Source organism: Lepidothrix coronata, unplaced genomic scaffold (assembly GCF_001604755.1).
Source record: "Lepidothrix coronata isolate B3197 unplaced genomic scaffold, Lepidothrix_coronata-1.0 Scaffold13, whole genome shotgun sequence".
Classification (NCBI taxonomy): domain Eukaryota; kingdom Metazoa; phylum Chordata; class Aves; order Passeriformes; family Pipridae; genus Lepidothrix; species Lepidothrix coronata.
The window spans coordinates 1,899,799-1,912,815 of record NW_016690193.1 but is presented as its reverse complement, the minus strand read 5'-3'; the positions used below and the strand labels follow the sequence as shown (position 1 = coordinate 1,912,815).

At 39.7% G+C, this 13,017-nt stretch overlaps 2 protein-coding genes across 2 annotated transcripts in view; both read right to left on the bottom strand.

Annotated features, from left to right (window-relative positions):
* The window catches only part of CENPC (centromere protein C), a 23,882-nt gene extending 19,135 nt beyond the window's left edge, over positions 1–4,747 (bottom strand). Inside the window, exons 1-6 of the mRNA XM_017805778.1 lie at positions 4,682–4,747; positions 2,985–3,031; positions 2,043–2,104; positions 1,620–1,717; positions 458–548; positions 148–364 (exon numbers count right to left, since the gene is read on the bottom strand). Coding sequence (XP_017661267.1) covers positions 148–364; positions 458–548; positions 1,620–1,717; positions 2,043–2,104; positions 2,985–3,031; positions 4,682–4,696 — 530 coding nt within the window. The 5' untranslated portion in view covers positions 4,697–4,747. The remainder of the gene's footprint in view (positions 1–147; positions 365–457; positions 549–1,619; positions 1,718–2,042; positions 2,105–2,984; positions 3,032–4,681) is intronic.
* A 4,118-nt stretch (positions 4,748–8,865) lies between these two features.
* UBA6 (ubiquitin like modifier activating enzyme 6) overlaps positions 8,866–13,017 on the bottom strand; it is a 29,773-nt gene continuing 25,621 nt past the window's right edge. The window contains exons 31-34 of the mRNA XM_017805870.1: positions 12,394–12,521; positions 11,532–11,619; positions 11,066–11,160; positions 8,866–9,151 (exon numbers count right to left, since the gene is read on the bottom strand). Of these exons, the coding sequence (XP_017661359.1) occupies positions 9,016–9,151; positions 11,066–11,160; positions 11,532–11,619; positions 12,394–12,521 (447 nt within the window). The 3' untranslated portion in view covers positions 8,866–9,015. The remainder of the gene's footprint in view (positions 9,152–11,065; positions 11,161–11,531; positions 11,620–12,393; positions 12,522–13,017) is intronic.

The following is a 13,017-nucleotide window of genomic DNA, read 5'->3' as shown; positions in this document are numbered from 1 at the left end:
ATATGGAAATTTTCTAAAAAGCTTGGAATTATTTTTTATGAGTTCACAATCTAAACTTATAAACGATGGAAACCACTGTGTTGATTTACCCTAAGGTGGAGGGCACACAGGGGATGTAACACCACAGCCATGTTCAGCTCTACTTACTTAAGTACAGGAGAACTTTTCCCTTTCTCCACAGGAAAAGGTGATCCAACAGAACCGTGATCATCCTCAGGGTCCAAAACCATGGCAGGACTTTGGCACAGCACTTCAACATCTTCTAATGTATTTTTTTTGCTTTCAGACACAGGAGACTCTGTTTTTTTAGAAACATCTACATAATCCTGTATTGCAGGCTTCAAGGGTGATTCATATGACTGTCCTGCCATATATATAGAACAGGTTTAATTCCTCTACTCAAAACCTTACAAAAAAACCCCCGAAAACCCTTTAATTCAATAATAGTGGGACCAACCTCTGCTGCTGACTGGTTTTAGCAGTGATGTAGGTGAGGATTCTGGAGAATAACAGGCTCTTTTCACAGAGTTGGTTGATCCTGCCTTTGGCTGTCATAGTTGGTAACAAATAATGAGACAAAGTAAAATAGTTGATTAAGCAACAGTATTTTGACAGGAATACAAATTTCTACAGAACATGATATACTTTCCTTCCCTTAAATCACACTCATGTGAATCACAGTTCTATTTTAACTAAACACTTCAACTTTCTATCAAGTAAGACTTTCTAGAAGTAACTATAAATTTCAAATAACAGGAAAAACAGTGTGTACAGCAAAAATCTATATGCAGCTTTAAACAGGCATCCTGCTAGTCTCCAGGCAAGCTATTCTTTTCATTAGAATGAATTATTTTAAACAATTTAATTCACCTTTCTTAAGACAGGTTGAGGTTTTGCAAGAAATTATTTGACACTATATGGTATTCTAACATCAAACTAAAGTAAACAAACACCATTATAAAGGATGCCTGTTCTCAACCCTGCCATTAATGGAATATCCTATTTAAAAAAAATAGAATCAAAACATTAAAATTAAATATACAAACTAGAGTATTGGCATCATTTTCCCAGCACACTAACAAGGCCTTCAACTTGTTTCCACTCTTCAAGAAAGATACATATATATAAAGTTATTGTACAGATAACTATCAGGAGTTAACGAGCTTTTGTACAAGCATCACCTTTCAACTCTACTGTTCACCATTTAGCTAAGAACTGTGTCCATATATCTAGCAAAGTGGCCAAAACCAACTCCAATGGAGTCCAAGACAGCCATACCCACCAGCAGCAATAAGGCAGCGTGCTCCGACCTGAGACCATAAAAAATTTAGAGTGTCCTGGACAAAAAGCTGAAAAAGCTTTCACTAGAAAAAAACCTGGAAAATAAGCTATTAAACAAATCTAATTACAGAATATTTACTGTTAGAGCACAACAAACTAAGAAAAAAAAACATTATCAACAACTATTACAGATGGTTAAATTGTGGCCTATATACTGTTACAAGTGGCATATGGAGCTTCTTCAATGCTCATACAGAACTAAATCCTACAGAACCAAATTTGTACCCCAGTGAAACTGTACCCAAAGCTATACTGTGACATTGCCATAACTAACTTACGCTTTGGCTCCGCATTGAAGTCCTCTTCCTATTTTTGACAACAGGAGCTGAGCAAAGGGTTGCATTTGGAGAGTTTATTGTAAGATCACTGCTGCAACCTATGAAGAAAACACTGTAAGTATGGGGATCTTGGAATTGTCCAGGTCTCATTTATTTTAACAAGTTGCTACAGCTGTTAAGGTCACATAAATCCAAACAAGAAAGGAATCAGCTACTCCGGAAAGATTACCTTTATAAGACAGCTAAGACACAGTTTCAAGCAGGTGGGAAAGGGGTGCTTTTCAAGACCCTGAGAAAAACTTTATTTTTATCCATTTTATCTCTAATTTTTATTTCTATTTACTTACCACTAAATATAATATAAAGAAGAAATTATTTCTTCTTTTACCAGCAAATTGAGTAAAACATCAAATAAGAGCTTACTTTCAAAACAATCCTGTATGAGTTTCAGTACGTTTTGACCTGGCTGTACATCAATCTTACTTCTAGAAAGAAGAGGAAAAAAAAATATTTTAAATCAAAAATATCAAATGTTCTTATCCCAGCAATATTAAAGCAGCAAAGTTCTTACTTCTCAATATTTTAAATTATTATTTCCTCTAGTCTCAGTTTCAATATACTTTTACCTATCATTTCCACACATAGATATCTGCAAAGAAACTTGTCAAAATAAGAATTCCAGGGAAAAAAGCCTCACTGCCACAGATTATGATGAGAATGAAGAATTCTCTCTACATAAAAGAAAACACACAACTACTTCCCTGAGGTAAAAGAGCTTTGGGATGAAGAAAGTCTCTCTTGAAATAAACATTTTTTGGGCAGAAGTGAGTGATTCACTAGCCAGACAATGTTGATCAAAACCAAAATAACACTAGAAAAGACATGGAGTATTACTCCCATAATGATCATTATACACAGCTGATTTGGTAGATTTGGTAAGCTCGTGAAATGCAAGTCTAAAAATGGATTCCAGCAACAAGAACTTCACAGGCTTCTGACATGCCTTTAAAGAATGCTACAGCACTACAAATACTCCAGCTCATCTCTAGCATTTACCAGCAAGGTCCAAATACGCTGGAACTCTGGGCTTCGTTTCTCTACTTCTCAAAAGGCAGCCTAGTTAGGAGCACCTTTGGTATAGCAACACCATAGTTTGCTGCCTCAGCAAAGGAAACAAAGGAAAACCTTGGGGCTTTGTCCCCCAGCACTGTTTGCTCCTCCCACCACTAAGAAATACAAGAAATTTGGGAAACATCGTATGATCGGATTAATAGGATACACCATATAGCTTTGACATTATGCTCTCAGATAAAAATCCACATAAGTTTTCCAGAATCTAAGAATAAAATTTTAAATGCAAATTACCCTCCTCCATGGCAGAATCTTGCTCTGTAGTCTTTTTTTAAATGATTCTGTGAAGAAATAAGAATAAGTTCTTACTAGGCGTAATAACACTTGACAGGAAAACAAGTAAGTAAATATCAAGCATTCTCCAGCCATCGTAAACTAGTGGGAGAGTGGGAGTTACTGCAGCCCTGTTTTCCTTAGAATGCCACAGCAGCTACAACCCCTGTAACAACTGCCAGAAATTCAGCTTTCCACAAGAACCATCAAAGCATGTGTTGCATTTGAAGTCAGAGAGTCTTACAGGAGACTTACGTGACAGAAATCACAGAGAATGTAAGGATTTGGTTACCATTTACTCAAGTGTAATGACTAATCTTTAAAGTAAGGAAGAGGAATGATCTACCACAAAGCAAGCCAGGACATAACCAAACATCCTCTGCTGTGTGTTAACTGCTCACGTGATGGTTCTTACCTGTTTGCCACAGGCACGACCACACTGACAGGCAGTGAGATCACATCGCTGTGCCTTGGTAAAACTACAGCCTCAGTTAAGTCCCAGTGCCACCTCACACATTTGAAAACCAAATATAATCAAAGTCATTCAAATAGAAAACATGATTCCAGTCATCTACTACCACAACTGGAGCAGTAATACTTCAAACGACAACATATTATCAGTGTTACCTTCTACACCAACAAATGAAATAAAGCTGCTGACCTGGAAACAGGCAAAGAACAGCAAGGATACAAATGGGAAGAAAGGTCTAGAAAAATTCAAGCGCTAAGCAGAGTGCAGTTTTCCACAGATGTGATAGGAAAACATCTAAAAAAATGTAAATGTTTAGTTGAAAAACAACTATGACCTCTTATTCATTTGTGTAAATTTAAAAAGTATGTGCAGCTTGGAGATTATCTAGTCTTAACACAACGGAATTCAGCTCGTTTTTCTGAAGTTTGCTATACTGACAGTACTTTGCACTTTATGATTCCTCTTTGAATATTACTTCTGGTAACAAAAATAACCAACACCACATATGGATTGATTGCACTGGAAACTTTCAATATCAGCCTTAAGAGGCAGAAGGAAACTCTAGGTCACACGGGAAAACAACTGACCAAAAGCCACCCCTTCAGAAACTGTGCACACTCCAGTCAATCTGACACTCGGCCTTAAACCTCTTCCCCTTGCAGCAGTGTAGAACAATCCACTGGCACGCAGTCTTTCGCACTAGAGAGACTGAAAACCTCCTGCAACGGAGCTTTGAACAGTTCATTTATGAGTGTGTTCGCATTGTCCTACACATGAAGAGTTTTAAAACTCAAGATGAGCACGACTGTGGCGCGCCTGGACAAGTGTCCGGCTCTGTACGCGCTCACTCGCCCATGGAAGGCGGCTCTCCAGAGGCAGCCTGAGGGAAACGGGGCTCCCGACAGACTAGCCCTCGGAGCACAAGTGTCTGTGCAAGGGGCCGGGACCCGAACCCGGAGGGCGCGGTGCGCCAACCCCGACCTCCCGCTCCTCAGGGAGAAGCGGAAGACCCCAGGGTGGGGCGGAAGAACGACCCCGCCCCTCCCCCGGGAACGCGCCGGGGGCCGCACCTCTGGCTCTCCGGAAGGGACCGGCTGCTGCCCACAACACAGCGCACAGACAGACCGACAGGCAGGCGGACAGACCGACAGACAGACACACCCCCGCCATCCCCGCACTCTCTCACCAAGGCCTGCGCCATCCCGGGCCGAGGCTCGCGCGCGCCCCGCGCGCCGCTTTCGAACCCGGGCACCTTTCCCGCCGCGCGCGCGCCCACGGCCGGCGGGGACAGCGGCGCCCCGGCCACGCCCCCCCGCCTCCGCCTCATTGGTCGGCGGCCGCCGCGCGCCAGCCAGGGACGCTACTTTTTGGCGCGCGCGTTGTGGCGCCTGCGCAGGAGCGGGGGCTGTCTCCGGCCTGGGCTACTTTCTTCCCTTCCCTTCCCTTCCTTAAGGGGACCTGCACGGCGACGGGTCCCGTTTCTTTGTCCTCTCCTGGGAAACGCCAGTTCAAATTCTGGAGTTTCCAAGTGGCCACTGTCACTACGGGGAGCTGCAGTTTTTTCTTTAAAACGTTAGTGAAGAACTTAACACTGAGCAAAAAAACAAGTGCTTGACAACATGAGGGCGCGGTGCCTTACAGTGGCCGCGAAACGCTGCCCAAAAATATAGTTTTAAGTGAGGGTTTTTACTGCACACTTGTGACTAGTACACCATCCCTGTTCTATCTGACCACTATGGGGAAGGCCCACTGTTTTTACGAAAGTACAACATAACATGAGAAGTTTGTGCTTTCTTTTCATGAAAATACTTAAGGTCACTTTGTGAACCCGGTGCTGCTCCGTGTACATTAAGTTAGAGTTGCAGCTTTTCCTCACTGTGAAATTGAAACTTGCGTGTTGCTGGGAGAAGTGGGAACTTAAATACTTTGCTGGATCTCACTTTTGCCATGCAAAATTATTGACTTACTAGCAAGACAGTTTTGCTGGCATCAATGCTGTAACTCAGGACACTTTTAAGCTTGAGTCTCAATAAGCTTTCTGCACCATGGATAAGCACCCACATTAGCTACTTCAACAACCACACAAAAGATACATTTAAATTAAAATAAATGCTCAAAAGCTCTCTGGTCAAAATTTATCATCCTTTGGAGAAAGGTTTAGATTGATGCACTGTGCTGCACATACGCTTTCTGTAATTGCACTGACAGGGGATAATTAACTGGGATTGATAAACCTTTCAAGATAATGTCACCTTCCTTTCTTCAAACAACTGGCCTACAGCCACATTGTTTCAAAGACGCAAAGAAAAATTAACAACCTTTACTGGTGTTTGACAACTCAGACAGATATACAAACTCTTTGCCTACCTCAAACCCACATTATTTCAGGACTTTAGATGCCATGATGAGGGTGACAGGGTTTCTGCATTTGCAAAGATCCAAATGGTGCCAGAGTTGTTCTTTCTATGTAGTCACTATTCTTGAACAGCTTTTTGGTTTGTTTTGTTGTGGTTTTTTAGTAAACATTCACATATTTATCCTACATAGGAAAAGGGGGGGAAAATAAGATGGAAACATCTACTTTTTACTCATGATATAGGTAAATCCATCAGATACACCAAAGCAGTCTTGGTAACAGTAGCAAGATCTTCACAAAAAATCCTCACTACTCCTAAAATTAAAGAAACACCTTGACTAACCACAGAGAACAGCTGAGAGGGCTGCTAAGTTTGTTTGCATTGCTTTGCATGCACAAACATTCCTGAATCTATATTAAGGATGCTAGAAACTCCAGGAAAGCTAGTGTAAATATGAGCAAACTCTTCAAGAAAGCATTTGAGTAAGAAAGATCTTCAATGCTGATATAAAACTTCACCCCTGAAAAATCAACTGCTCCTTCAAAGAATAACATTATGAAAGAAAGCTATTCAAAGTGTTCTAGTGGAAAGACAGTTCTTCAATTTTGCAGGAAGAAAGCTAGCTCCACAGGAATAGAGCGTCAAATAGTCCTAGACAAACACAGTCTTTCATTACAATGAAAAAAAACCAAAACAAAACCACAAAAAACCTCACAAACAAACAAACACAAAAAAAAAGCAAAGCAAAAACACACCAAAGAGAAAAAGCAGTTCTTAGATTCCACGTAGTGCTACAAGCCTCTAGCTTGGTAGCACTGGTAGTGACAATGCTGAAGATCTGGAAGACCAGCACCCCAAAATTCACTTTCCCAGTCTGATTGAACCCTTTGTGCCATCATGCTGAGCATCTGCTGAGACTTTTGATAAAAAGCAGGAACAGATTGAGAAACGGGCTGTATCAAATACAAATTCACACAGAATCAGCCCACTCCACTGCAAAACCTTCAATATAAATACATTCACTCACTGTATCAGCAGTTCAAAAAGGTTTAAAACATAAAAAGTTTAAATGAGCCACTTGACATGCACAGTTCTCCTATATAAAGTCCTCTTGAAGTTATTAGTTTTAAGATTTTACCTAGATAACTTATATCCAAAAATTTTAAAGGTCTGCTAATATCTAGAGCCATTGTGCATTGTCAATTTTTCCATAAGCAGCTTTTTAACTGAGGAGAACCCATTCATAGAACAGACACTCATCCAACAGATACACACAATAAGAGCAGCACAGAGATACAGCCATGTCTGTAAATTTGGGCTGTGATCCCAGCCAGCCTTGACCTGCCCTTTTTGACAAGGGTCTCAAAGTTGTATGCATTGTCATTAATAAAAGCCACTCTATTAATTATATCTGAAAGTTTACTTTAAACCCTGAAGACAGTCATATGGCATTCTAAAAATGTACTGAGACTTTACTATTTTTATGTGCCGCTTATTTCAAAAGCATAAGCATGATGTTGACACCACACTAACACACCAGAGTATACTTACTCAAAGTTTCATTTGTTTCTCAATCTCCAAGCGTGAGAGGTGACGGTGCTTTCAACTTCATCTAAACCATTAAGTGATCCTTAGCACTAAATAGTGACTTCAGGTAAGAGTTCAGATTCTAATACTGCCACAGTGAAACATATTTTAGTTGTTATTTAGAAGTGGAAACTTATTGTCTGCTTGTGCTTCCTCTGCACTCTAAATCTAGCCACCTTTTCTCCTGTCTCAAAAAGTTTCTCTAAAAGAAGTTCATAAAAAAATGAAGTTAGGTAGTTTAAAAAGCAGTATTATTATTCTAGAAAATTATATCCATAAAGTACACTGACTGTAAAATTATATACACCATCCAGAAGACATCACACACGCAAGACTGAATCCAAAATATTGAAACAATTATATTGATTCCAGGTATTCAGTTCCATACATCTTGATGTACAAGTTCCAGTTTATAGGTTTGTATTCTAACCTTGCCTCACTCTACCATGGTGGTGAGAAATAAAGAACTACCAGCTCAAGTATCTGGTGTTTAAATGATAGTTAAGTGATGACATTTCTGTACCACACCTCTGCCTCACTGCAACAAATCTAGTCCCTAATGATTTCCAAATAAACAGGATCTTTACACTTCAACATCCCAGAAACTGACTGATGATGATAAAAAACTGTGTTCAGTGCAAGTCAGACTTGGGCTATGGACATGTGTACAGCAGAACCACCCACTATAAGGAAATGGTTACCAAAAGGAGTTTGGTATGACAAACATCCAGAGACATTTGCCTTTTCCTCCCTTTGAAGTCACCATGTGCTATAGTGATTTTAATTTGGTGAGGGCAGAAAGGCTCAATCACATTTTCTCTTTCTTGAAGACAAAGTTTTATTGTTGAACGTGCTAATTCAGCTCTCCGATAGGTTTTCATTTTCCCCATACTGCAGTATTCTGCAAAGAACAGTCTCGGTGCAGATAATCAACAATTCCATCTCTCTGGACTTTAGCGGAGTTTTGACAATTTACACCTGTTTCCTGGGTTTCCATTTTGAGACTGACATAAGATAGCTGCTCTGGCCACAGCACCACTAACCAACGACACAACAAAGCAGTTTGTCTGCTCTTAAGTGGGAGGCTAAGCCTTTTGAATGGATTAAATCTCATGTGTAGATGGCAAGAATGAAATTCTTGTTTAAGAATTAAGTAACATATGAAATGGATTTAAGATGTTCTTAGAACACCAGGAGCATAAAATGGTGGTTTCCCCATTTTTTGCACTCTTCTCTAAGCAGTGCCTAATTTGCATACGGCGACCATTTGTTAGGTTCACCATTCTTCTTGCTTTCTTCAGCTCCCTGCAAATCAATACAATTCTTGTCCTTAAGGTAAGGACTGTACTGGACATTCCATCTCACAGTGACCAATCCTCCTTTGAGCGAACAGGTTTGAAGAAAACAGGAGCAGAAGAGACATAAATCCAGTTTGTCTTCAGTGCAAAGTCACTGATTTTCACCATTTAATTAAGGCTTCACCAAAAAGAAATACATAGTACCATCTTTAATAGCTGAAAATTAGCACACTCCTTTGAGAACAAATGGTCCATGAGTGACTTCTGTGCCTCTACCATCAATTGTCTTCCTGAACGAAGTAGTATCTCACAGGGGGCCCTGGCAAGTCTTCTTCTCCATCAGTCTCTGGAGCAAATGATACTGTCAAATCCACATACTTCTTATCAGGTGACGGTTTCACAAGTTTTTGCATCCTATAGAGAAATAAAGCAAGAGTTTGTTAATATACCAGGAGGACTGGCAGTGGGAATTCAGGATCAGACTAGGATGAATTTCACTGCCAGCAATATATACTGGTCTAACATACTACAGGTCAAATTAAAATAAAGAATTAAGCAATTAAGCCACCTTTAAATTTTAACACAAAAGCTGTTTCTCCACCCAAGATCCACCAAATCGTGTTCCATTAGTCCATTAGAGAGCTACCACATCATTCACCAACAAGTGATCAGTACAAAAGAGAAGAGCATATGGCCAGTTTTGGATGGGATTCCTCACATATGTAATTTTTCTTTGGCATCCCAGAGAGGCACAAAGCAAAGTTAGATTTCTGTGTAGGATTTCAGTCAATGAGGAGGAATAAGTTCTCTGTCTACCAATAAAGGCCCGTTTTAGTATATTAGGAAGAACCACTCCAGTGCAGACACCAGGTAATAAATTCTGATGGAAAGTAATTCTATTGGGGTTATGGCACTAAGTCCTTGAATTTCAAAGGTCAATAGCGATGAGGGGGAAAAAACAGCCAAGATCTGGGACTTCTTCCCTCATGACCACAAAGTGAGTTCGAACTACGTAAGGATGTCACGTATTAGCGCAATTTCCCTCCTTTGCTCTCTGCAGTCTCAAAAGCTACAGCCAGTACTTGGAAGTTGCACACTGGAACACTGAAGCAGGTCAGCCAACCTCACTTTAATCACATATCTGTAGGTGGCTCAAGATTATTTTCTTGCTAACCTGGAGCACTTGTTCATGAGGCCAGCTCAAATGCTAAGAGGCTGAGGGAATACAGTCAATCATTTCTATTCCTCACAGATCACTTAGAGAAGGATTTCCCTTCTGGGTATACTTTAGTATGCAGGCCAAAAAGCTGCTTTCCCCAAAGCACTTGTTTCCTTGCAAGAACACAGAGCATTAGCCTCTTCTCAGCAGAGATACTGAGATAATATTTATTTGCATGAGGAAGTCCCAAGCTACAGAGCAAGGCAGATAACTATGTTTCTAAAACTTGCTTTTAAGGAGTATGCCACTAGTTAATGCTGCAATTCTAAAACGAAGAAAGAGTCTGGTAATGCTTGTCATATTACAGCATGATTTTAAGCAACTTAAGGAAAAACAAACACACAAGACAGACCAGAGTCTGCTGTGCAAATATCTTTTGGGACTGTTTGTAACAGAACCCCAAGTTGCTGCTACTATATGGAAAGCTTGAACCAAGTCTCATAGTAGTAAGAAATCCTGATATTCACAAGAGGGCAGCTTCACACCATACCTTTGACTTCATTCATTACATACCTCACTCATTCAAAATTATTTATACAGCTGTAAGAGAAGGCATATAAACAACTTCTTTTTAACAGGCTGTAAATTCTCATCTTAGTATGCCAGGCACTCTGAAGGTAGTACCAGCTTAAAGGCTCTTCTCTCCCAGGAAGTTTGAAGTAGCTTGCTCATACTACTTTGCCTGATATTACCAACTGGCAGACCTTCAAAACAGGTACTGATCAATGCATCAGCATTAGCTTTAAGCTAGTTTCAAAAGGTTCTAAATAGTTCCACTTGAACCACAGTACATTCTTCCCCCCACCCCCCCAAAAAAAACCAACTTATTGTCAGACTTCTTCAGCTTTCTCATTCTGGTATTCATCAGTTAGAGCAGCATTTTGGAAGTCTCCTGCCCTCATCACAGAAGTTAATTCACTTTCTCTTTTTTATTTTTCTTTTTGTTTTCCAAATGAAAGAAATTATCTTTTTTCTTTCCAAAATATTAACGACTAGCTACCACTTCGAGGGAAAACACTGCTGTCAGACACACATCCTTATGATACAACCAATGAGTGTAATTTGTATGTGCATTTGCACCACTCAACCAGTTTTCCAGTTATACTCACGTGAACTTTAATCTTTTAATGTGGCCTGGCATCACAGGAACATAGAGCATTTTGACTCCCTGTACAACCATAGTTGGTTCAATTGCATATTTCTCCTGGAATTCACAAATTAAAGCTTATTAAAGGACTAGAACAGCTGCCCAAACCAGCAGATACTACTGCTGCTAATACTACAGCTAACTATTCAAATCCATAGAATCCCAACCAGAAAACTTGCTAATGCGTGGACTCTGACAGAAGTTTTATTAAGATACATTTGAGCCAAATGAATTAACAAAGAATTTGAAAATAGGCTTGGATGTGTTTACTTAGATACATTCCCATTGACATTAATTATTACTAAAACCATTCTGGTTTGAACAATAACTTCATGAAAGAAAAAAAAAACAAAAACCAAACCAATAACCCAAAACAAGAAATCCCTTTTCTCTTGTCTTGTATTAACCCAGTACAGTAGATAACTTACTCTGACAGCATTTATGAAGTCCAACAGAGTAAAATCCTCTTTCCCATGAATTGTCCACCTGTCCCAGATGGTAAATGAAATCCCATTTCTGTTTTAAAAAATGAAAGGTTGTTTGTTACTTTAGAATGTGAACTCAGCCACTTCCTTTAAATATGTCTTGAAGAACCACCGTGTCTTTTAGGAGGTGCTGTTTTATCTTGAGCAAAAATCTCCTCCCTCTCTGCTGTAGTTTCCCCAGCCTTCTTACCTTGCTAAGCACAAGACACAGTAAGAGCCCCAAGTAAACATGGTATCTGGCAATGAAGTTAATGACCTTTCAGGCCTACTGAAAAATAGCTCTTCTATTGAACGAGATGCAAAAGTGTATCCAGGATGTTTCCTAAGAACAGTGCCACATGTCTAACTTGTCTAGATTTTTAAAGCCTCACAAGTAACAGCTTCCACTGAAAACAAAACTAAGCCCTTAAACCCACTATATTTTAAATTAGGATGGATGAGTATGTGCTGTATTTTCCAAAGTTCTTGAGCAATGCAGTACTAAGAGGATCACTTACACTTTTAGCAGTATATAGTAAATGGATAACAGAGTGTGATAGCAAGCATGCAGTGATTCATCGTTTTACAAGTTTAAATAACAACAACAACAACAAAAACTTTTAACATCTATGATGTTTAATTGAGTATGGCCATGAACTGTGGTTCCATCATAGCTTTGCTATGTGAGCACGTAAGGCCTTAATCTGGTTATCTGGATTTAATAACTATTCAAACTTCACATTTGTTTTAATGACTCAGCAAGTTTCAGCATCAATTAGCAGGTTTCAAAATACCACCCTTGCCCTTCTGCCATTGTCCTTCCTACCTGATTTCCGTTCTTCTTACTTCAGCAGTTTCTGTAAAGACCATTATGGGAATGGCTAGGTTCAGAAAACAGTTCTTGTATGCATCAGCTGGGTAGCCACCCACAACTTTGATGAGTTCCAGTGCAACCTGCAGTAAATGAGAATTTACTTATTAGGTTTTAGGTACTGTGTAATCAGTACTAGTGTAGTTATAAGGCCAGCAACTACAGAGAAAGTTGTTAATGAGATTGGCCTTTGTACAATCGGCAGAATAAATAACATCTGGAAATACAACCCACTATGCCACAGAAATAAATTCTGTTGTTGCCAAGAGAAATACTTAAAACAGTGTTCCTAATGTAGGACTCTTTCAAAAACTGTTTAATTCAAGAAACCTCCACAAAGCATGAAGTTCTGTTGAGATGCACAAATGTGAACTACTACAGAACAGATCCTCTCCACTCTTGGCAGTGGCACTCTGATGGAAGTTCTTATTAATAGCAGAAAACAAACAAAAATGCTGATTTCCAATTCTTTGTGTCCAGCAAATCAAATAGAAAAGCATCAAAGGCTTAGCACGTTAAGGAAACTTCCCTGTCTGACCATCCAGGAGCCCCTTCACAGCAGGTAGCTTCACTACCTGC